At 37.8% G+C, this 25719-nt stretch overlaps 2 protein-coding genes and 4 long non-coding RNA genes across 8 annotated transcripts; 2 read left to right on the top strand and 4 right to left on the bottom strand.

The window, feature by feature from the left end:
- Positions 1–3417: 3417 nt before the first annotated feature.
- LOC133717293 (receptor kinase-like protein Xa21) lies at positions 3418–5204 on the top strand. The gene is made up of 2 exons (XM_062143981.1): positions 3418–4441; positions 4563–5204. The coding sequence occupies exons 1-2, from the start codon at positions 3706–3708 to the stop codon at positions 4967–4969; spliced, it is 1143 nt and encodes a 380-aa protein (XP_061999965.1). The 5' UTR covers positions 3418–3705; the 3' UTR covers positions 4970–5204.
- Positions 5205–8904: 3700 nt separating this feature from the next.
- LOC133713396 (uncharacterized) lies at positions 8905–13863 on the bottom strand. Of its 3 annotated transcripts, XR_009847990.1 has the most exons (5): positions 13822–13863; positions 13586–13716; positions 13019–13201; positions 10276–10340; positions 8905–9180 (listed from the first exon to the last, which is right to left on the bottom strand). It is a non-coding gene; the product is annotated as an uncharacterized LOC133713396 (long non-coding RNA). The 3 variants fall into 3 exon arrangements; XR_009847991.1 differs by lacking the exon at positions 13822–13863 and having other exon boundaries at positions 10276–10392; positions 12976–13201; positions 13586–13752; XR_009847989.1 differs by lacking the exon at positions 13822–13863 and having other exon boundaries at positions 13586–13752.
- A 3473-nt stretch (positions 13864–17336) lies between these two features.
- On the bottom strand, positions 17337–19063 carry LOC133713969 (uncharacterized). Its single transcript, XM_062139984.1, has 3 exons — positions 18768–19063; positions 18482–18559; positions 17337–18390 (listed from the first exon to the last, which is right to left on the bottom strand). Exons 1-3 carry the CDS (start codon positions 18881–18883, stop codon positions 18171–18173), a joined length of 414 nt encoding a protein of 137 aa, XP_061995968.1. The 5' UTR covers positions 18884–19063; the 3' UTR covers positions 17337–18170.
- A 652-nt stretch (positions 19064–19715) lies between these two features.
- On the bottom strand, positions 19716–20555 carry LOC133714357 (uncharacterized). The gene is made up of 3 exons (XR_009848621.1): positions 20456–20555; positions 20119–20329; positions 19716–20023 (listed from the first exon to the last, which is right to left on the bottom strand). It is a non-coding gene; the product is annotated as an uncharacterized LOC133714357 (long non-coding RNA).
- Positions 20556–20981: 426 nt separating this feature from the next.
- LOC133718924 (uncharacterized) lies at positions 20982–23870 on the top strand. Its single transcript, XR_009850665.1, has 3 exons — positions 20982–21873; positions 23110–23203; positions 23573–23870. It is a non-coding gene; the product is annotated as an uncharacterized LOC133718924 (long non-coding RNA).
- Positions 23871–24478: 608 nt separating this feature from the next.
- On the bottom strand, positions 24479–25634 carry LOC133713579 (uncharacterized). Its single transcript, XR_009848121.1, has 3 exons — positions 25261–25634; positions 24689–24812; positions 24479–24548 (listed from the first exon to the last, which is right to left on the bottom strand). It is a non-coding gene; the product is annotated as an uncharacterized LOC133713579 (long non-coding RNA).
- Between the last annotated feature and the right edge of the window lie 85 nt (positions 25635–25719).

Here is a 25719-nt window from a genome sequence, read left to right as displayed (position 1 = left end):
TCCAGTTTCTGATCTTGGTCTTCTCCAAGAACCAGTACTGTTACCAAAATTATATTTGTCAGTAAATGAATAACAGACAACCAATACGTGTCTATTGCCCCCCAATAGACACATATTAAACCCTGTATTGGGGGGCAGTAGACATGTATTGGGGGGCAATATACAAGAAAATTAGTATTGTACTTACATATATGAGAATGAGGCAGCCAGAAAGAGTCGTTGGATGATCTTTTCGGTACCTCTGAAGGCCATCCAGCAGAAAATCTAGTACCATCTTGGCCCAATTGAAACTGTTTATGTTATCTATGTCTTCACAAGCGTTGATGAGGTCCCATGTCAAGGTTGTCGATGTCCTGCTGAAGAAGAATGCATTGAAGAGGTACATGATAAGCAGTGCCGCGATTATCTTGGGATCAGCGTTCTTCTTCTTGCCGAGCTCCTTGCTGAGTTTCAGTTCCAGATCAGGTTTTATTACTGTTTCTTTCCTCATATTGACATCAAATATCAAAGATGCCTTCCTTTCCTCCTTAAGCACCTTCTTTCTCAGATCCCATTCAATCCCACTGGTTGGCAGGTCAAACAATTCATTTATGTCCTGCAATGTTATTTCCATTTCTGTCTCTCCAAAAACAAACTTGTTCTTTTTAACATCAAAGTACTGCAAGATAATCTCCAAGTCTGCCTCATGCCTGTGGAGCTGAGTTTCTGTAAGCTTCTTCTCAAAGAATGGTCGGATCATCCCCCAAAATACAGTAGTACTCAAAATATCCCAAGCCCCTTTAGGTATTTTGTCTCTGTATGTGTCAATCAATCTCCAGAAAGCACTTAGAGTGCATTTCTGTTGCTTCCACTGGATCTTTGCCTTTTCTGTTGTCTTTGTGTTCTTCCTTCCCCCTTTCTTTGTCTTTTCCACTTTTGTGTTTGACTTTTCCCGTTTGATCTTCTTTTTCGTTGGCTGTTCGTCCTTGTCGTCATCAGACTCTTGTTTCTTTTTGCTCCTTAGACTTCTTGTCTGCACATAAAACCTTTGTGTTGTCTCTCGGTCATCATCCTCCTCCTCCTCTTCTTCTTCTTCTTCTTCTTCTTCTTCTTGTTCTTGTTCTTCTTCCTCTGTTTCTTCTCCTTTTTCTTCTACTACTTCTTCTTCCTCTGTTTCTTCTCCTTCTTCTTCTACTTCTTCGTCATTACTAGAAGTTTCTTCTTTTCTTCGTGACGACTTCATAGACTTTATCTCTTCCATCCTTTGCCGAAGTGTTTTTTCTTTTGACCTTTGTGTTTCATCCATATTTTCTTCTGAGATGCAGCTGAATTGTGGTCATTTGGTTCTTGCCATTCTGCTAATAAAGGAAAGAAGAACAATTCATTATTACACATCCACATTCAACTACTGAACCCCATTAAACATCTATTATCCCAAAAAAATAGCCTCTATTCGGGACCAATAGACATGTATTGGTCCCCAATAGAGATATATAATCTCAAACAGAAGCTTCTATTGGGCCAATAGACGTGTATTGGCCCCCAATAGAGGCTTCTATTTTGGCATAATAGACATCTATTGTCCCAAAACAGAAGGTTCTGTCCGGGCAATAGACATGTATTGGCCAACAACAGAAGCCTCTATTGGGGGCCAATACATGTCTATTGCCCCGACATAACCTTCTATTTTTGGTACAATAGATGTCTATTGCCATGCTATACACATCTGTCCTTAATGACCCCCAATAGACACCTATTGGGGCAGTAAGCGTGTATTAACCTGCAATAAGCTCACAATGCATGTTCATTTTCATATTTTTCAATTTTTGTGTCCCCAGTTAACATAAAACATTCAATAAACATGAATTTGTAATAGCTTTGAAACCGAAATCCTAGATTTTTCTGATTTTGAAACATGCAAATACTATTCTTCTCATTTACCCACTCGATTAACCAAACCTAGGCTATGAACAAGTTCAATCTCACAGAAAGGTAAAGAATCTGAAACGGAAAAGAGATTTTCACTCACTTTCTATGATACCGACGCCGGAGAACGTTGAATCGACGCCGGAGAACGTTGAATCGCCGCCGGAGTTGGTCTAGATAGCAGAGTTGGTGGAGAAACTGTGAATCGAGAGCGAGAGAGAGAGCGAGTTTTTTTTTGAAACTGAAAAATGGTGGAAAACGAACCGCCTTAAAGGAGTTGATCAGTTGAAGGGGTTTTGGTGGGTTAGTGGGTAGAATTGTCTTTTTCTCCCAGGTTTGGGTTAGTGGGAACAGTTTTTTCTTTCTGGGGTAACTGGGCCAAAATTTCCCAATATTGGGGCTGATGGTCATGGACCCTAAAAAAAATTGATTTATTGTATAATGGTGTTTGATTCATGATTGACTTGCCAAATATAAAAAAGAAAAAGAAAAAGAAAAAAAATTACAAAGGATGGTAGTTTGGGTAATTTGTAAAAAAAAAAATTGAATTAAAGTAATAGAAAAATAGAGAGGTTGTGTGAATAGAGAAAAAAAGTGTGTGAATAGCACCTCCCTTCTTTTAAGGAGGTTAAATTGAGATTTCAAAATTACAGTTTGTAGGAAAAATGATTTCGAGAAGATATTATTTAAATACATATATAGTATTTATAACTTTTGAAAATTATTTAAACTTGATTTGTCAAATTTGAATAATGTTTATCAAATAATATTTTAAACTGAACGTTGTCGCGATTTCGTAAGATTTTAAAAAACTATTTTTAAAATTTTTTAGAAGTTGGTATTGTCCTTAGAATATAGAATTGTGAAGCCGCGCATTGTGGACCGTCCATTTTGAATGACATCAAATCTGCACCGTTGATTTCACTGCATATATGCAACGGTTCAGCTCGAAGGAGAGAGAAACCGGCTGAAATGCGGAACCGAATACCCGAAAGTCCACCCGGCTCGTTCCCGCCGTTGCACCGGTGCAGTTAACTTCGTCCCGGAGTCGTCTATGTCAAATTGAAGTTGGTTTGTCCAACCAATAACCTAGGAAGGAGGTTCAAAGCTCTCAAGCTTCCTGGTTTTTCCGGCGGGTTTCGGGTATTTTCTGGCATTTCATGCCCCGTCTAGATCTCAGACCGGTACGGTTCGCTTCTTCTAGTGAAGCTATACATGATATAACATTGTTCAAATGAAAAAAAAAAATTATGAAAGAGAGTCAAGGATTTAAAGCTCTTCGGGGTTTCCGGCAACTTCCTCTGTTTCCAGCAACTCCGCCCATTATCAGGGACGCGTAAAGTAACATACTTCATCATCTCTTCGTGTTCTACAGGTTTGTTTAACCCTTGATTTCAGTCTTTGGTCAATTTCCGACCACATATGTGGCTATGTTTCTATAACACATTAGTCCTGCTGAAGACTGGAGTCAACCTGGTGTGGAATTTGAAAATTCAATGGAGGAAAGAAACCTGGTGTGGATTGAGAGTGAAGTGCGTTGAATGAGTCATAGAATTAGTCCCCCTTTCACACGGATGACTTTGTTTATGATAAGATTGGCAAATCTGTGGCCTATAGACTCCAGCTATTCACAGTTTTTTTTTTTTTCTCTTCAGTCTTCACAGCAACTTGAGAAACCTTGCCAGACTTGTTCATTTTAAACTCTGCCTCCCAATTAAAAAATTTGAACTTTGTGGAGGTGTACCTCAGTTGAACTTGCCTATATGTAGGTCTGAGTTACCTAAGAGAAAATCGTTTTCTATGAGGATATTAGTGTCGTTCCTAGTTTCCTCTTTACCCATTGGAAGTATTTTGCTGTTGTGCTGTGTGCTCCTTAGAAGGAAAGCCAAAGCTAAGGTAACTGTGGTACCATTATTGGATATTTCACTCTTAAAATTGTCATATGGTGATCTCCTAAAAGCAACTGATGGCTTCTCTTCTCGGAATTTGATTGGCTCTGGTAGTTCTGGTTCTGTGTATTGGGGAGTTCTTGATCAACAGGAGGAAACAATTCTTGCTGTGAAAGTACTCAACCTTCAAAGTTCAAGAGCTTCTAGAAGTTTTGTAGCTGAATGTAAAGTCCTGAAAAGCATTAGGCACCGAAATCTTGTTAAACTAGTGACTGCTTGCTCAAGTGTTAATTTTCAAGGAAATGAATTCAAAGCTTTGGTTTTTGAGTTCATGTTGGATGGAAATCTAGATGAAATGTTGCATTATTCAGCTCATACAGTGGTTGGGGTGCCCACTGTGCAGGTGCATTTGAATCTTATCCAAAGGGTGAACATTGCCATTGATGTAGCTAATGCTTTGGATTATTTGCACAGTCACTTTCACACCCCTATAGTTCATTGTGATTTAAAGCCAAGTAATGTTCTCCTAGAAAAGGACATGACTGCCCGTGTCTGTGATTTTGGGTTAGCAACCTACCTCCCACATACTTCTTCACTAGAGAGTTCTTCCAATATAATAAGGGGGTCCATCGGCTATTTTCCCCCAGGTAATTTTCAATTGATCTATCAATTCTTCAATTTCTTCCTATTTAACAAGTGTTGGTTTTTCTTTATTTTTGTTTATGATTATGACTATATAATCCATATGCTTTTTTGGAAATAATTTAGAGTATGGCATGGGAGGTGCGGTCTCAACGTATGGGGATGTGTATAGCTACGGAATCTTGTTACTGGAGATGCTTACTGGTAAGAGGCCAACAGATGATATGTTTACAGATGACGTGAACTTGCACAATTTTGTTCTGATGGCTTTGCCTGAACGTGTGAAAGAAATATGTGATCCGTTGCTTCTTCGAGAAAAGGAAAGCAGCACTAGTACAAAGCCTGCAAGCAATAGGAATGATGTCCAAAATGATGAAACGCGAAGAGTTGAAGAGTGTCTTATTTCCATTGCTAGGATAGGAGTTGCTTGTTCTGTGCATTTGCCCAAAGCACGAATGCAGATTGGAAAAGTTGTAGCTGAATTACGTGTAATCAGGGATGTACTGACTGGAACCAGGATGCTTAGAGAGTAGAGAGCACATGATCACTACCTAAGGCCTTATCCGCCAATGATACAGTTGGTTGTGGGAGAGTCCAACATAGTGCGTCAGATAAACCAGCTTTCACTACTTGGTGAGTCCAATATATCATTTAATTATGTAAAACTCCCAAGAATTTATTCAGATGTTATTAAAACAGTTCATTGAGTCAGTTGTATTTATTCACAAGGAAAGTGGAAATAACCAAACTGAGAATACCTTTGTTTGCTGTGTTCTGATTGACAACCCAATCTCTTCTTCTTAGACACATTTTAAGACGAATTTTAGCAAACAGGCTTCTGCATCACCCACCAAAACCTCCTCAAATAGCCCCTCTCTGATTTGAACAGCAAACCTAATTTTCTGCTTAATATTCTCTTGCAGAATTGAACCAAATCTTCAGAATGAAATAGAAGCATATTGAATCTTGTTGAAGAAGTCAAGTAAAGTTATGTCATTAAGAATTTGAGTCACTGGTCAATTGTTAAGAATTCCACTCGTCTGGCAACTTAGATTTCAGACTAATTGTGTCTCAGTCCCTTTTACACTATACAGTAGAATGAATAACAAGCATTTATGGTCATCATATACCGCCTCACTTCCTACTATCCCAGTCTCCTTATTTGCCTGTATATAATGCCTACTTTCAAGCTCTCTAAAGTTCTTAAAATTTTGGTGTTTCACTATGCATGCCTTGCATAATTTTGGGATCGTTTACTCTTGAAAATGATTGAGGCACCTTTTTCAGACACAAGCACCAATGAAATCTCGAAAGAGAAGCACTGTGGAATTGCTTATTTAGATTTTTCCTTTGGCATGCAGAAACAGAACCCAGGACACCAGCTTGAATATACAGTCATGTTAATTTGCCCACTCTGTCCATTTGAGTTTCCCATTTTCTTTTTCCTTCTCTTTGACCTTCCTAAATGTAGAATTTCATTCCAAATTCAATATGTCTTTCATATCAATACTCCAGAAATTAAGTTGAAAAAATCACTGACACCAAAGGGTAGTAACATGCACCAGAATTCTACTGAGGCCTATAAACTACAAAGATATAAGAAAGTTTCAGCTAATAATGAAAGACATGATAGGAGGGAGTTCCCCTAGTGCATGGAATGTCTTCTTGCAGTACTAAATACTACTGAATCAGGATCAGCCCCTATGAATGTCAAAAATGACATGATACTTTGCTAACAAGGTGGTCAGAGGCCCAAACACAACAAAAACTCCAGCTCTACACTTGAGACACCAATAGTCAGCAGTAAAGCTTGGATAGACTGAGGGGGATCCTGAAGAATATGAAGGCCTAATCCCAGAGAATGAGCCATATTGGCAAGACCATCTGCAACACTATCCTGCTCCCAATAAACATGAACTTTGACAATCCAATCACAGTTTTGAGAGAGTGAGTTAATCTACAGTTTTTTAGAGCAACTCCACCATGGCACTAGAATCATATTCGATAGTAACATAAATAATACCAGCACGCTGGGAAATTAATAATTACCAGCATACAAGATACTTCTCCAAGTGGATGAACAACAAAGTTCTGGGAATGTCCCTCAAATCACTACTAGAATTTTGGCCTTTAACATCTGCCAGAAACCGATGTTAAAAAAAAAACTACCAATGTCTTAGTGGGTGATGTTAAAGATCAGGAAATCCCATACATCGGTTTTTAGCCGATGTTAAAAATGGATCTGCACATCAGTTTGTTGTAAGGTTCTGATGTATAAAATGACTATAGACATCGTTTGATTTATAAAAAACTGATTTCGTATCCTACTATAACATCGTTTTACATAAGAAACTGATTTATATGTCAGTATTAGACATATGTTCTATAGATAGAACTGATGTCCTGAGTCATTTATAACATCAGTTTGTTATTTCAAATAGTTGAGTTTTCATTCTTTTTGCTTCAATTTCTAGTTTAAAAGTGATTTGCTTCTTATGTGCATAAATCAGTTTCTTCACTAGAAAATTATCACAATGAGAGTACAAGTGGTAATCAAAAGAAAATTCTCATTAATACTATGATAAAGAGTACAAAGAGTAGGGAGAAGGGGACTAGAAAATTATCACAATGAGAGTACAAGTGGTAATCATCACCGATGTAATTGTCGTGATGTCTAAGACCAAAATTCATGCATTAATGCAAAATTTCTTCATGCTGCACTTCAGTACGAAACACTAAAATTAAAAAAATAATATTACTCCTTTACATTTCCAACAATGAAGGAAATTATTAGGATGAGTGGGTGTTTCGTATATTATTTTCACCAGGAACCTACTAACAAATGATAGTTGATTAAGTAAAACAATCAAACACGAGTATCCAAGTTTTTCACTCTGAATTAAGTCCTAAAGTTCTACCATATTTTACAGTTGACTTGGATTTGCTTGTAACACTAGATACTAAAAAGAAAGACAACAGAAGATGTTAGAGAAAATCACTCTCCTACATTGATTTCCTCTCCACAATCAAAACTGATTGTGTAACTGTAGCTTAGTCTTGAATATTTGTATTTATACACTACTAGAATTATGGCCTCAGACATCGGCCAAAAACCGATGAGAAACAAAAACCCGACCGATGTCTTTGTGGGTGATGAGAAAGATCCGGAAAATGCAGACATCGGTTTTTAGCCGATGTCTAGTATTCGTGTAGACATCGGTTCCTAATTATAAACCGATGTAAATAAGTTTAAATGATAACAAACTTACATGTTTTACTATTGTTAAACCCACATTTTATTGTATTTAATGCCTAAAGAAATATAGATTACACAACACAAGTTTGCGTTTTAACATCGTTATTGATTTAAGAACCGATGACTAATACTGTTATAGATATCGGTTCCCATTTTGGAACTGATGTCTGGTACTCAGTAACATATCGTTTTCGACAAAAAATCGATGTCTGTATATTTTAGTAACATCGATTTCCATTTTGGAATTGATGTCTGGTACTCAGTAACATATCGTTTTCGACAAAAAATCGATGTCTGTATATTTCAGTAACATCGATTTTCATTTTGGAACTGATGTATCTGTATTACTAGACATCAGTTTTTATGGTTAAAACTAATTTCAACTTTATATCTAGACATCACATTCTATAAAGAGGATGATGTCCACAAAATATATAGCTGCTGTTATAAATTGCAATTTCGATAGTTGACAAGAGTGATTTGAATATTGGGCTATTATATCTGAAATCATCATCCTTAACAGTTTACAAAATGGGCAAAATAAAACCTCAATTCACCTACTACAGGGCTAGCCTAGCAATTAGTATTCATGTTTGTTCATAATTGCTACAAAAATGTTAATTAAAAGCTAGCCTAACTCAAAAAAGAGGCTGGCTTTCCCAATTTCTTGAATATAAGCAACCCCCATTACACCTGACAATCCTGCACATCACAGCACAATACTCAATCAAGATTGGTGTTCTTGGTGTGCGGTGCAGATAACTAATGGCTTGACAGATGACCGAAGAGACTCTAGTCCTTCTGCGGATATTCTCTTGCACACTGCATCACAGTTGCTAATAACCTCCGTCAACCTTCCTTTAAGTTCCCCAATCTCTACCTGCAGTGCATGAACTGTGTCCATGTTTCAATGTATATATAGGTTAATTTTACAAAGGTGTACAACTCATTTATCCATACAAGTTGTTGGGTATACCTTTTCTGATCCTTTACCGCCACTACAAATATATATAACAATGTAAGTCATAATGAAACACTAATATTTAAAACATTATTGCAGTTTACAATAACATTCTATCCAAGCATTCTATGACATGCAACATCAAGTATTGTATGTGGGGAACAGGGAATGCTAAGGAAACGAATGGAGAGAGAGAGAGAGAGAGTGTGTGTGTGTGTGTTTTGTATTATTTTCTTCTGTATCTGTATCATTCTACACACATTACTACATGCAACATCATCATGATTACAGTGCAAAAAATCTAAACAAAAGAGCACCTCCAAACACATAATAACTGAATTAATCAATCTGCATCATGACCAATAATGAATACCAATGCAAACACGTCAATTCTATATCAAATAGCACACACCTGAATAAGAGCAGGAGACTGGAATAACGGTAAACAATGCACAGAGGAACAGCAGTCTAACAACGGGCACACCTTAATTGATTTCAGCTTATGATAGAAAGGCAAGGCTACGGAACTGGTATAGATAAAATCAAGAATCAATTTTTGCTTTAGTTAATTAGTAGATGCAGATTAAGAAACCAGCAAATGAACAGTAGAAAATGGGTTGGAAAGAGCAAACAATATAAATCAGTATATGAACAATAGAAAATTTAAGTTGTTTTTCTTATTGAAAAGAGAAAGTTATTACGATCAAGATTGCAAGTATTAAACTGCACCAATGTGCAGTTTTCTCCATACATATGCATGAAAAAAAAAAAAAAAAAAAAAGGTACTGTAAGCAATTCATTTCTGTAAATTTGTTTCCTACCATGACATAGAAGTGCACTTTAGCTAATATTTTGCCATAACGTTAATTTGTATATTTATATAACAATGCAAGCAGAAGTGAAGAACTCAACCTGTTCTTAACAATACTTCCTAAATTCTGAGAATAGCAGAGCAGCAAAATAGACTTCACACACAAAGTCTAGGGATCAATTTAACATGCTATAACGATTAGAGCTACAAACCTAATATATGCACCCATCTAGGCAATCATGTTGAGCACAATGGCAGAGGCTCCCCTAATTCAGAGACCTCAAAGTCAAAGCAATATATCACAAATTGATCCACAATGGCAGAGGCTCCCCTAATGAATTGAACAGATTGTATGAATCCCTTCAAAAGTTAAGGTTTTAGATCCACTGACCATGAAATCAGTTCGAGTGTTTCCTTATGATTAGATTTTGGACTTCATAATGCAATCCACTGAATCTATTCAAAGAATTTTTGGTATGGTTACTTGATTTCTCTATTTCCTGAGAAAATGAACATTCTTCTAACAATATCAACACAACAAATTCACAAATTTATGCAGTACAAACACACACACACACGAATGTAATCACAAAAAACCAAATCTTCAAAAGCTTTTTATTTTTAATTTTTTTATTTTTAAATTCTGACATCTAAATTAATTGGCTGCTCAATGTATTCAACCAAACCAAAAACTGAAAGCTCAATCACAGCAATGGAAATATGCAAATAAAAACATGGTAAAATGTAATGCTATTTATCACAACCTAACGAAAAAGTAAATACTTTCTTATTTAACAAAATTGGTGTGTACCCTTGATTTCTCTGTAAAATCTCCACCTTAGCTTTGAGCTTTGCATGTTCCAAAGTCTAGTTTCCCTATACAACATTAAAATGACGGGATATAAACCAACGTGTTACAAAATGCCAACTGCCAAGAATAGTGTAATACCCCGGAAAAAAAATCCAAATTAAATTCCGTGGATTTTTAGAAATGATTTCACGATAGTAGGAGCGAGTACGAAGCTTGGAGAAGTTGTGGAATTAGTTCGAACGATTTTATTTTCGAAAACGAACGTTTTTAGGGGGTCAACAAAGTTGACTTTTTATACGTTCAAAATTTGGGAAAACTTTCTTCATGAAAGTTGTAGAGCTCGTCGATACGAGTTCGTGGACATGTGGAACGCATTATTCGGAGTTCGTATCATTAAGTTATGAATATTTGAAAATTGGGAATTTTCTATAAATAGGAAAAATTTCTGATTTATTCATTAAGGACGAAACTTTTCTTTTTTGCGGAATAGTCCCCCGGACTCTCTCTCTCTCTCGATCGAAAACCCTCAGACCCGGCGGGTCGAGCTCGACCCGACCCGGCTTTTTCACCACCCTCCGGCCACCTCCAGCTCAGGACCCGGCGCCTCCCGAACTCGCCGCCGCACGCCCAGTCGCCTGGTGGTGTCATCTTGCTCCGCCGCTGCCCCCAGAAGTGGATCGAAGCCCCCCCCGAAGCTAGAACCCGACCCGACCGGAAAACCACTTTTCCGGCGTTGCATGGGCCGATCGTTCCCATTTTCGTGATCTCCTCTTCATGCTGATCATCCCCATGTAAGCCTTTCATCACGATTTTGTGTATAGAACGCTAGATCATGGTTTGACTTTTTCGACGTCCCTGATTTAATCTGAAATCTGATCAGACGCACGAGATTAATCCAACTTCAACGCTTGATCTAGGACGATCTAGGCCAAACCAGACTTAGCTCCAGGTATGAAAGTCGACCACCCTTTCATTTTGAACCAGTTTGTAGTTGGTCACTTTGCCATCTGAGGTGGTTGACCGGCGTTGACCGCCGCGTTGACCGCCCACTGACCACCGCTTGTGGCGGCGCATCAGACCATATTTCGAGTTTTCATTATCTAGGCGATGATCTATGCATCCATACGAGCGTTTTGATATATAACATGGTCATGTTAGAAAAAGTTGATAAATAGTGGATTTACGTTTTGACGTTACTATTTAACGTTTTTACGTTTATCTTCGGTTTACGATCTGTGAAGATCTGACCATCGGTTTTGCTTCAATTTTGGATATGTTGATCGTATGACTGTCCCGGTGACTTTGTGAGGTCACGGGCGAAGATCCGACCGTTGGATCTTCGTATAATTGAGAAATAGTGATTCGGAAGGCGATTCGTGAGAATCTGACCGTCGGATTTTCATATAATTTTATGGAGATGTTTGTTAGAGTGATTCAAGAAGATCTGAGTCTTCGTGATAATTTTGGAGGATGATCCTAAAGGCGATCCGTGAGGATCCGACCGTTGGATCATCATTAAATTCAGATCCGACCGTTGGATCATCATTAAATTCAGATCCGACCGTTGGATCATCGTATAATTTCGATCTGACCGTTGGATCATCATTAAAATTAGAATCCGACCGTGGGTTTCCGTATATGTGTGCTTTTGAGTTGTTGGCTAAGTTAAGATCATTATTGGATTAGGTGATCGATGGATTTATTTGGCGGACGATTCGTGAGATTGTTAATGGAGCTGTTAAGAAGACGCAGCTGGATTAGAGGTGAGTAAACCTCACGTGGTTCATATTACGAACCCAATATATTTAATTGCTTTATTTTGCAATCATATGAACTATAGTTGGTATTAATGGGCATTCCTGTGTGAATGTCTATCTATATATATATTATTTATGTGAAATAATATGTATTGTTGAAATTGTGAGATATTATGTACTGTTATGGTTGTGTTGAGTTTATTGTTGAAAAGCAACAATATTGTGAGAGGTATTAAATTTATTGTTGAGAAACAATAAATTGTTGATTTGTTGAGATATATTGATCTGTGGAGATCAATAGGTCACGGGGGTGACCATGGCATCTATTAGTGAACCACGCCCTTGTACCGGGTAGGTGGAAACTAATAGCATTAAATCGTGAACCACGCCCTCGCGCCGGGTAGGTGGAAACGATCAGTTAGAGCTCTAGTCTGTCTGCCAAATGTTGAGTGACCTTATGAGGGTAACGGGGAGTGACTCATAAGTGTATAATATTTATATATATATATATTTATATATATATGAGAGTGAGAAAGTGAAGTGGTTTTGTGGTGATCATTGTAATTGTGATGTTTCTACATTTCTATACTTGAGTTAAAGGAAATGTATTTTATTAAATCAACAGTTCTTCTTGTTTACTCATACTGGCTGTAAAAAGCTTACCGGGTTTTGTGTTGTTGCAACTCCCGGTACACTATTCAAATTGTGTAGCGGGTAATCCTACAGGACAGGAGAACCAGGACGGTGATCGTGCGGTTAGAGCAATTGTTAGAGTTTTACAGCAATTGTACGTTGTGAGGTGTGTTATGCTCATTTGAGCTTTACAATATTGCTTGTGAGAGTGAATTGTAATAATGAACTCGAAGTTTCGAGATTTGGATTTTGTAATTGTAATTATTCATGTTTCGGATTTGAATTTATTATTCAAAATTCGGGGCGTGACAAATAGAATGGATGAAAGTAGTAGCAAATTTACAGATACTGACGTTGACATCCCTGTGTGAGAAGAACTTTCCCAAATTGCAGTGTAAACAGTGGATTAGTATATCAGTGTAAACACGTCCGTAGCTGGAAATTTTATCAACAAAGAAATCAAGTGCAGGAATTATCAAATAAGTTAATTAGATTACTCACAGCAACTTCAGAAGTGGCATTATCATAGCTAGTCCCTGCATTAGCGGTTACAAAGAGTACAAATCAGTCCCTCAACCATGAATTACCCATGAGTAAATTAATCAACTAATTCAATTCCCATTCACAGAGGCCAAAACAGATGCAATTCAATTAATCAACTAATTCAATTCCCATCCAAAATAGATACAGAGGCCAAATATCATCATCTCAAAACAATACAGTAAGCAAAGTCCAAAACAGCTCCAACAATCATGAATCAGAAACACCACGGTCCAAAATCCAAATCTTCAGTATGAGATACACAACTACAATTCAATTAAGTTTATAACATTCACCGAGCTTGCAGAATGCCAGAATCACTTCAATTATGACTCAAATCAGTGAAATCACTCAATGCCCAGCAACTTAACAAGACTCACCGAGCTTGCAGAAACACCGAATCCAAAACCCAGAAATCGAGCTTGAAGAATCACCACTTGAACCCAGAAATCGAGCGTGAAGAATGAAGAATCACCAAGCTTCGAGGTTGAAGAATCACCGAGCTTGAAGCCTTGAACCCAGAAATCCAACCCAAAATCAAACCCAGAAAACCCTGAAAGTGTGAACCCAGAAATTCGATTGAGTAAAACCCAGAAAGACTGAGAATAGAGTTTACCTGCGAGCTGGAGAGCTAGAGAGCTGGCCGGAGAGCGACGGAACCCAGAAGAGAGATCGACGGAGCGTTTTAGAACCCTGGATAAGGGTAAGGTGCTACTCATAGGCGGAGGAGGAAGACGAGGAGGTCGGGTGAAAATGAGTTAGGGTTAGGGAATGACTCAAAGTCAATGCAAGTGGTGTGGGAAAAAACTAAGTGTGTGGGGGGAATGAAATTTTTAGTCCCCGCGTTTCTCAAATTTTTCAACTTAGTCCCTCCGCGTTTTTGTAAATTTTCGGAACGAAATTTTTCGCATCGTTTAAGTTGGTGACTGATGTCCATAATAACAATAGAAATCGGTTTTTTCACAAACTGATGTTAACACGGTTTTTAACATCAGGTGCAATCCTGACCGATTTAATAGTGGCGATGTCTAATGACATTATTCTAGTAGTGATAGCATTGTAACAGTAGAGCATGTCTTAGCTATATATAATTGTATAACTGTAAACAAAGTGATTAAGGGAAATCATTCTTCACATGGTATCAGTAGTCTAGGATACTCACCTCGATCCTCTCTGTCTTCCTCGTCTTCCCATCCTTCCTTCCCTCTCTCATGGCTACCACCACCTCCTCCAATCCTTCTTCCAATACTGCCAGCTTCATCAAACTCAACGAGACAAACTATCTCGTTTGGCTTCGCCAAATTAAGCCTTATCTTAAAGGGAATAAACTCTGGGGCTACATCGATGGGTCCAAACCAGCTCCTCCTTCTTTTCTCACCTCCACTACTGGCCAATCCACCACCCAAGAACCAAATCCTGCCTATGAAAAATGGGATACAGAAGATCAGTTAATCGTCAGTATCCTCACCATCACTCTCACAGAAAACATTGCACAGCTTACCATTGGCTATGACACTTCCAAGGAGATTTGGGACTGTCTTCAACGTCACTTTTCCCAGAAGTCTGTGGCGAGTGCAACCAATCTCAAAATGCAGCTCTTGGATCTCCACAAAGGCACCCAATCTGTCGATGATTACCTCCGCCATGCCAAATCCATCGCTGACGCCTTGGTCTCCATCAACAAACCGGTGCTCGATGAGGATTTGGTTATTGGCACCCTCCATGGCCTTGGCCCTGATTACATCATGCTCCGCACCGCTCTCACACAAAAACCACCACTTCCTGATTTTACTGAACTTCGTGCTCGCATCCTTTCCTTTGATGCGCAGCAAAGTCGGCCCTCTGATTCCAGCTCAGTCACTGCCCTTTTTAATCAAAGTGCACCGCCACGCCGTGATAATAGCCGCAATTTCCAGCCCGGCCGCCGTCCCGGCCATGGTGGTCGCACAAGACGCAGTGACGTTTGCCCTTTCCAGTCATCATCTCCTTTTGCGTCAACACCACAGGCCGTGCAACCTTTCAACGCCCAGCAACCTCACTCATTGCCTTTTGGCCCTTTTTCCTCCCCTGCTTGGGCAGCCCGCTCTTCTCCCACCCATGGGCTTCTTGGGCCGGCTCCAACTTGGTGTCCTAATTGTCAGACCAATCAGCATGGTCTTCATCAATGCTCTCACCGATTTTCAGGCCCAACTACAATTGCACCTTTTGCGAGAGCCCATTTTGCAGTTGATCCAAATTGGTATCCTGACACGGGAGCTACCCATCATATGACTGCCATGCCTCTCCATAATTCTCAGCCCTATGGTGGCCCACACAATGTCTAAATGGGGAATGGGGACTCAATGCCCATTTCTCATACCGGTACCCTTCCTATGTCTTTCGGATCTTCTCATTTTTCATTATATGATGTCTTTCGTATTCCATCTATCCGTAAAAATCTCTTGTCTGTTGCTCGGTTTACGAAAGATAATCATGTTTATTTCCTCTTTGCTCCTGATTTTTATCAGATCTATTGCTTACACTCTGGTCGTCTCTTATTTCAGGGCCCTTGTAAAGATGGCCTCTATCCACTCCGCCTATCCAATGTCTCCACCACTCCAAGTGCTCTTACTTCTATTCATTCGTCCATTTGACACAATCGTTTCGGTCACCCTTCATCTAATGTTTTCGCTCGTTTAAGTTCTTCTATTGGTACTAAGTTGTCGTCTAGTTCTTTTTGTAGAGATTGTGCACTTAGCAAATCTCATTAATTTCCATTTCAATCCAATAATGCTTCAGCTACTTCTCTGTTTCATGTTGTTCATAGTGATGTGTGGATGTCCCCTACTCTTTCTGTCAGTGGTTTTAAATACTATGTTCTATTTACTGATGAGTTTTCACGATACACTTGGATCTATCCTATGCGTCGTAAAAATGAGGTTCTCTCTCATTTTCAAACTCTGGTCGCAATGATCCAAAATCTATTTCACCACTCCATCCAATTCCTTCAAAGTGACAATGGCACTGAGTATGTCAATCATGTATTCTCCCAATACTGTAAATCTTTGGGCATCCAACAGAGGTTTTCTTGTCCTCATACACCACAATAGAATGACCTTGCCAAACGAAAACACTGCCATATTGCTACCATGGCACGCACCCTTCTCCTTACCTCCGGTGTGCCACATACTCTTTGGGTTGAGGCTGTCTTGACATCTGTTTACCTAATTAATATCCTTCCCACACCCGTCCTTGATTGGGATACACCCCATACTCGCCTCTATGGTAGTCCACCTTCCTATTCTCTTCTTCGTGTCTTCGGTTCTGCGTGCTATCCTCATCTTGGTCCATATGTCTCCAACAAACTATCTAGTTGTAGCCTTGAGTGTGTCTTTTTGGGCTACAGTCCATTGCCGCCAAGTTTGAGGGGGGATGTTAGAGAAAATCACTCTCCTACATTGATTTCCTGTCCACAATCCAAACTGATTGTGTAACTGTAGCTTAGTCTTGAATATTTGTATTTATAGCATTGTAACAGTAGAGCATGTCTTAGCTATATATAATTGTATAACTGTAAACAAAGTGATTAAGGGAAATCATTCTTCACAGAAGAAAATAACAAAACAAAACAGCCAACCAAACCTCAAAATAAGTGGAATAAACCTGTAGGTACCTTAATAGAGAACCAACAACAAAAAAAATAAAAAATGCAGGGAGCCAAGCAAAAGAAGGAGCAAAATGGCTTATTGTGGAATTCATTACAACTGTTAGACAATATGAATTAAGAAAACTGGTATTTGAGACGAAGTTAACACAATCAAATTCCACTAAGTGAGGGTAATTGAGACTACAGGGTGTAAGAATTCTTTACCACACTATGCCAAAAATGTCATCAGACGACAGAGGAGATATGTCGTCTGATCAAAAAAATTTCTGTTGTCTAGTACGGTGCCGTCTCTTGGGGGTATCAGACGACAGATTTCCTCTGTCGTCTGAAAAATCAGACGACAGAAAGTTTGTTTGATGGTGAATTTAAACGACAGATAAATGTGATGTGATCTGAAAACAAATAACAATTCCTTATAGTTTCTGTGATCTAATGCTTATTCCAAAGACAGAAAAATGTGGTTTGAATGCACGAAAGTAGAAGATATGAAATCCTATCTGTTGTCTGAATGGACTTATAATAACAGATTAGTGTTGTTTTATTCAAATTCCAACAACAGTTAACTGTCATTAGCATTCAGTTCAGATTACATTTATCTATCGTCTTTAGTAGCCTACAATAACATTTATCTGTTGTTTTAGTGCACAAGTAACAACATATTTTTTCTTGTTTCTGTTGTTCTTAGATATGTCCAACAACATATTTGGATTTCATTTTGTCGTTGCTTTTTATTTCAGATGACAATTTTCTGTTGTTTGAGTGCACAAGTAACAACATATTTTTTCTTATTGCTATTATTAGATATGTCCAACAACATATTTAGATTTCATTTTGTTGTTGCTTTCTAATTCAGATGACATATTTGTATTCTCGTTACGCCACAATTATGTAAATCTGGAAACTACCCAATGCATTCATCAAATATGGAATCCATTCACAAAAATACCAATATTTGATTAATCTGTTACTGCATCTATACATACATCCATAATGGAGCTAAATTTAGTAAACATCAGTTCAATAACCCATAGCAGTTGGCATGATCAACAAATGGAACCCAAAGAACAATGATATCTCATACTATTGATCATGTTTGGTGAAGGCAGATTTAGGTGGTGCATTAGTCTCTTCAACAGCTGGTTTCGACACTGTTTTTTTTTATCTCTTTTCATTTGCAGTGCCTTCATCCTTAGTGCTATTGCTTTAGCTTTGGCTGTGTTGTTAGACCGGGGAGCCATGGCCTGAAAGAAACAGATCCATGTATCAATAAATGGTTGAAAACACACAATCAAAGATGCCGACATTTCAAAAACACACAATCAGCAATATGTATCAATAACGTTTTTCCAGGCCAGACAATTCAACAATTGTTCAGAAACACAAATCTTGTTTGATAAAGGAGATGAAGGAATCTCTATATTCAGAAAGCAACTCTTGGGGAATTCCCCCTTCTCAATATCCCTGATAGCTGCATTTATTAGAGGTAAACAAACAACAACTGCATCTTTGAAATCATTTTCTTGACTTTCATCCTTCCTCCTAAATTAGGTTATAACACCAAAGATTAACTTATCAATATTTATATGAAAAGAGCAACTGAGCATCAAATTGCCAGGGATTGAAAACTCACCAATTTAGTGATATTGATAAAGAGGGCACTCCACTTATTAGTGCCTCCCTATCTTCAGCAACAACACCCGAGTACAACCTGGTAAAAATTAACATACAAAGCAAACATTAGCCTCCAAATACATGCTATTCATTGCTAGCAAGGTAACCAAAAAAAAAAAACAGAGCCATTACTCAGGTTTACTGGATATCATTATAAGTGTCTATTAATAGAAACTTTACATACTGAGTATAAGCAAAATTGATGACATTACGAACATTACAGAGGCTTATAAATTACAACTTACATGTGATGGCCATAGTTTGATCCCCGGTTGATTCCACTGGTTACCTGAAACCATATTATTCTCAACACTCTGTATGCTGAACCACCACTACCACAAAAGTGGGCTAAAAACACCATTGACAATGGTGTGATTTGGGTCAATGGAGACCAATGATTGGTGTCTATCCTCAATAGCCACGGTTTAGACACTAATATATGGGACGTTGGTTTCTTTTGCTGCCGTGACAAACATAAAAACTCACCAATAAACAGAAAAGTGAGTTCAATTGTGGGTCCTAGCACACCTCTTTGGTGACTAATCTATTATAATTATATAATACACTAATGTCATTGGTGACTGCATTTAACTAAATTTAAAAAAAAAAATGAATTGTCTTTTGGGAATCATCCTGGCAGTCTAGTAACCATTACAACTAGTGACTCAAAATTTAACACTAAAGCATAAAACACAGAAAAGATAACGAGTAGTAGACATACTTCTGCTTTGAATCAGATGTGAGTGTTTGTGAGTGATTAAGTGATTCTATAATCAATTGCTCTCAAACCAGTTTTGTTTAAGGAACCAATCAAAGTAACCTGAAAATCCAGCAATAAATGTTCTTAAAGTAGCTAATCTAGCTATAACATATGTTAGCCAATCCAACTAATTTGAAAAATCTAATAATAGAAATCTGAACAAGCATATTGCACGCTTGGTATTTGACAACAGAAAATACTAAAAAATGATTGTAGATCAAGTAAGCATTGAATTGCCTAATGTTATGCGCCAACATATTAAAATCGAGCTCATAATTAAGATCTACATAAACCATCAACTTAATGTATTTACATTCAAGACCAACTAATTCCAGGACTTCTGAACTTTAGTGGAAATATAAAGTGCCAGATCCCAAAGACCCAAATATTGTGAACCATGAGCCCAAAATAGCACACATAATCTCTGTTTGTCCTGTCTATCATATAGGTCTACCAAAACACACCAAATTAAACATAAATCTACCTTAAGATATGAAAACTCAAATCGGTAAGCAAGAAATATGAGCTAGCAAAACCATAGACCTCATACAGTATTTTGCAAGATTATATTTGTTCTGATTTAGTAGCCTTTTCATGGAATGCCAATTTTTTCCCTTTTCCCTACTTGGGTAGATTTAAACCTACAACAACCTAAAAAGGAACATTTTCCACAACTTGCCTGATTATAAGCAAGCGCAATAGACACAACATCTCTCATAAGACCAGCCACCATATTACCACCTATAGGAAAAAGAAAGTGCAAAATTTGTCAGTTCTCTATAGCAGAAGAAAAGAAAAAGAAAAAGAAAAAGTGATTGAAAAAATAAAATGCGTACTTGCTGCTGGAGGCTAATTTTCTCGCTTTGATTTTTCTTGGATAAGTTTGACAAGAAGGATAAGGGAAAAACAAAAGCTGCTCTTCCAAGCGTAACAAGACTTAGTAGTATTGAATTTACTGCAACCTATGTTCCAGGACTTCACATACAAGATCGAGCACCATATGCTAAACATGAGTTCAATCAAAGATAAAACTAAAAGAAGCACCATCTGTGAAACCAGTATACAATTATTCTAAATCAGTTAAGTTCAACCTGTGTCAATGATATTCATATAATAATACAAATGCAAAGACAAAAGGTGCAAAGTGTTCTCCGTAAATGTCAAAGGGCTTACCTATCACTTAAAATTTTCCACTTTTCAATGTCCAAGGCATCCATATTGACATCACAATCCCACAAAAGAATACAGTGAGAATGCCACTATAATAGAATAGCTGCAATACACACTACTACAAAAATTGAATCAGACGACGCCTCTCAGACGACGCATCACAATTTTCCGTCGTCTGATTGATTTTTATTTTTTTAGATGTCGTTTTTATAAAATCCGTCGTCTGATAAGAAATTACGAATGAGTTTAGAAGACGTTTAAGGATAGAACCGTTGTATGACCCAAAAAAAATTGAGTGGCAAATTTTCTGCCATGTATGTGGTGCCAAATCTCATATCAAACTCCACATTCCCCCCTAATAGGTATTAAACATTCGATGAGAAAACCCTCAAATTTAAATGGTTGTATTCAGACCACATTTTTACACAAATCTGTTGTGTCATTCCTTGTCCAAATTGATAGGGTCGAGTTTGAAACCCTAACACTCGAGTAAAACAAAATAACAAAAAGAACAAACATACCCAAAAGGCCAAAATCAAAACCCTCTCTCGACAGCGCCTCACTCTCGCCTCGCCTCACTCTCGACAGACCCAATTCTCTCGACTTGCCTCACACTCTGCACTCACTGGCAACCCCAACACTCCCTCTGCTTGGCAAAACCCGACCTCTCTCCCCCTCGACAAACCTTTTCTCGTCAAACCCTATTTCTTCTTCTACAAATCCCAACCAAAGCTCTCTCTCTCTCTCTCTTCTCGACAAACCCAGACCAAAACCTAATGGGTTATTCGATCTGGGAAATAGTGAAGCCCTTCATCGATGTTGACCTCAACAACTCCGAGCTCTATTCTGACCGCGCTCAGGCCAACATCAAATCCAACTATCTCTGGTAACAACCCCCCTCTCTCTTGCAATTTCCGAGATCGGCTGTGTGTTTTTTGCTTTGTACAAAGTGAAAGAGAAAGAGATTTGGGTAATTTCTGGGCATTTAAAAAGCTAAATGCCCAAATCGGTGAGTCGCTGTCTCGAAGATTAGGGTTCTCCTTCCGCCGCTTGCCATCGCCATCGCCTCTCTTCAGTCTGGGTTCAAATTTCAAAATGACGAAGTCGCCATCGCCATTGTCCTTTCTGGCTCTCCTCTGTCCTCTCTGGCTCTCTCCCTCTCCAGGCTCCAGCATGGTCAAGCTGGTAAATTGAATTGCATCAGTTGTGGACTTGTGGTAAATTGAATTACGCTATGCATGTACTGTGCCACTGCTGAATTCTATATTGGTTTTGGTGATTTTATTTATTTTCATCATTATTTTGGCCTCTACATGACAATGATTTTTGGAATTAAGTTTCAGCTGCTTAGAGAAGCTAGCACTTCCGTTTTGGAGATACTGAAACTTGATGTTATCTCATTTTTGTACATTCCAATACAGGTACTATTTTCAGTTTTAAGTTTTGCAATATTTGATTTCTTGAAGTATATATTCTTGCCTTGGTGTATCAAACATTTTGTTTTGTAGGTTGTAGGGAATATTGCTCAATTGAACATATAAATATGAATCGGTTGTAGATCTGTTCATATACCATTGATATCAGCACTGTTAAGGAATTATTTGATCATGGTTTTTTTTTATACAGAACGCTTACAGCTGCTTATATATATATATATATATATATATATATATATATATATATATATATATTACTTTATGTCCTGCAAGTATAGGAACTTCTGATAGGGAAAAAATTGGTCTTTCTTATTTATTTTTAAGATTATGGTGGTGAATATAAAGGCGCTGTAATCAATTGTATCTAGCATATTGAGGTCTTTGTCACTTATGAGGGAGCTTTACTTTGGTGCATATAATCATCTTGGTACCAACCATATCATTAGTTTATGTCTGTGATGTTTTCTGTACTTTTGAAAAGCATGGTCCTAGAATATCAAAGTAAGAGGTTGATTCATTCCAAAATCACGAAAGGTAAGAGGAGAAGTAAAGGTCATGTAAAAAGTGTTGTTATATTGTTCCCGTAGTGGCATAGTGCAGTTAATTACTTTTACTGTCTTACAGAACTCGCAAATCTGTTTTATGATTGCAGTCGGAAGTAATTGCCTTAGATGTTTTTAATCTACTGAAAAGAAAAATAGGATTGTTTTGGTTTCAATCTTCTCAGGATTATTTGGTTGGGAACAAAAAAACAAAAGAAAGAAAGTAGGATCAAGATGCAGTTTTCTCTTTGTTTCTTTTAACTAAATATCTCTCTGTTATTGTTCTTGCATCAGTGTCTCTTTATATATGTCAAGCTGCTACCTAGCTTCATATTTTATACAAAGTAAGGTACCTAAAGACTTCATACGTCCTCTTACAGCTCTATCAACGTGCAGTCATACTATACCCTCACTTATACTAGATGTGCACACCTCCATTTGTTGTGAAGACTAAGATTTTTAGTGCCCATGAAACATATTTGTTTTAACTTTTAAGTGCAGAACCATTTTACCATGCATATATGTCATGAATCATAATTCCATATACAAAGGCATATGTTGTATGCATGTACTTCCACGTGGATGTATGTGTTTGTGTGTGCATTGATGCATATTTTGGCAAGTTACTAGTTTCTATGATCAAACATCTATGTGACTCGAATTGATTGCTTATCTTCAGGTAGTTGGAAAAAAAGTATATAAGGCTCTATCATGCTTCATTGTCAGAGGAACTCTATGCACATACTGAAACCATGCTTTGCAACTCAAGTCAGGTAATTGCATTCTTGACCTCATTAAAGTAAGGAAAAGATCTAACCAAACTGGCTAATACCTTATCGAGAAGGCAGATGCTAAAAGTAGACCTATATTTTCATATGTTTGCATGTGCCAAGGCTATACATGATTATTAGAAAATATGTATCCATACTTTCTCTGGAAAGTCAGCTGATCTTGTGGAGAAAACAATACACGTTAGTTATTTCCAGCAGGTTTATTTCACATTCTCCACCTTGCATGTATTAATCATAGATGAGCTAATCTTATGGGTTAATAGATGGGAACAATTTCTATACATTGTATTAATGACCAATTTCACCGATGCTAAATGTAAACAAAAAGTAATGTTTGTTTGATGGTTGCAGCTTTTAACATCAATTGAAAACTTCTGCATCTATTCAATTGTTGTTGGAATGGTTATTGGGATATCAGTTGGAACTCAAAGAAGGGCTGCCCATTCTTACTAGTCCCAAGGATCACAGACAGTAGCTCGACTTGTAGACATGGAGCTGCAAGGGTACTCGGCCATTGTATGATGTACAAAATAGCAAAAGTCGACAGAAACAGAGAAATAAGACAAATGTACAAATGACCCTCTTAAATTTGTGTATGAATATTTGGGAAATACTCCCTATTTGATATCAATTTACTGAATTCATTTTACATATGGTGGGATTTGAATTAATTTGATTGTTATATATCTTGACCAACATTTTATAGCACAATTGTAAAAGCTCAATGTGTCATCTTAAAGCACAGATACATTTAATTGTTAGTCTTCACACCACACTTTTTGCCAAAAGAACTGTCGAATGTATACAATAGTTATGACGGCTACAAAATAAAAACTGTCGTCTGAATATAAGTCACACAATGACCATAAAATAAAACGACATCTGAATCGCAATCACACAACAGTTTTTAAAATCGCCCGTTGTCTGAAGAATAGTACACAACAGCCAATGCTGTCGACAGGCTGCCGGCATGCTGTCGATAGGCTGTCGGCATGCTGCCGAGCCCTTCACATGACGGTTCCCTACAATCGACCTTCATCAGACGACGCCTCGATATACGACGGTCAGCCTCCATATCAGACGACAGTTTTTGCCCGTCGTCTGTTTCAATTTCTGTAGTAGTGACATATCAAAATCTATCATTATGATTTAGCTACATGCCTAAAGCAATAAGATCTATATAGACAATATATTGAAGCTGACAAAGAGAGTGAAGAAGGACGCCTTTTGTAAAAGTCCCAGAGTAGAAGGAAACCTTACTTCAGCCAGCATATATGAAAGGTATGCCATGAGCATCATAAGAGCAACCTCATGATTTGTCCAGTGCCTAAATATGCCAGAAAGCAAGTTGTCAAGGAAAAAATATATATTGTAAAAACCAAGGGTCCTTTCAACATAGAAATATAAAGACGCTCTGATATTAAAAGAAATTTCTTTTGGCATAACATGTAAATCCTAACGATATACCTTGCAAAATAAAGCTTTTTGATAACGAAAGCACCTAGCAGCCCTGTCTGCGAAATTTTATGGGTATGCAATTCTCGCCATAATTTACAATCGAAACCTGAAATCGAAGACCATGTCCGATTTTCTACAAGACCGATAATAAACCCAAAATTCAGATCTGCCATCAAGAGCAAAAGCACATCCATGATTTCATAGCAAAAGCACACCCATCTTTGTTCTTAAGTACCAGTGAATGATATAAATACAGCCAGCAAATGATGATCAATCATATAAATTAATTCTCGAATGAGAAAAAGCAAAACAAAGAAAACCCAGTATCAAAAAAAAAAAAAAAAGGAATGGCCACCAAGGTTCATAGATTAACATAGAGATGTGCAATCAATCGGTGAAAACCATAATAATCAAATCCCAACAGAAACAAATAACAAGGAGAAAAGCACCTGAATAGCGAAAAGCACCATTCATCATATATACTAAAATTTCCTAATCTGATTCCATTCTTATGCAAAATCAACATCAACTAGAATCTGTCTCTACAGAAAAGGAAAATAGAGGAGAAGTAACATTCATACCGTGAACAAAATGATAGCAACAATGGCCTGAAGGGTTTGCTGAAGAAGAACGCCTTTAACCAAAGAGCTTGGAATCAGAGATCAATATACCCACAATAGCAGCACTCTAACTTCTCCAATTTCGAAGGAGAAATCGAAACATGCAAGACAATGAATAATCACCAAACCAAAGCCAATGAATAATCACCAAACCAAATCGAGACATGCTAAACAAGATTTAACTCACCAAATCGTAGCCGAGAAACCCCCAAATCGGATTGCCCCAAAATCCCCGAATGCACAAATGGAATCCTAATCTTAGCAGATCAAGCCCCCCTCTTCCTCATTTGGAGGTTGTCTTCAATGTTCTGGGCCCTGCGATCTGAGCCATTGAAAGCGATGTAGTTGCAAAATGGGTGGTAGAGATCGATTTTGGTGGTCTTCTTCTCGAAGATGGCGAGGAAGGAGGAGGATGGCATT

Source organism: Rosa rugosa, chromosome 6 (assembly GCF_958449725.1).
Source record: "Rosa rugosa chromosome 6, drRosRugo1.1, whole genome shotgun sequence".
Classification (NCBI taxonomy): domain Eukaryota; kingdom Viridiplantae; phylum Streptophyta; class Magnoliopsida; order Rosales; family Rosaceae; genus Rosa; species Rosa rugosa.
This window is presented reverse-complemented; position numbering and strand designations above follow the sequence as displayed.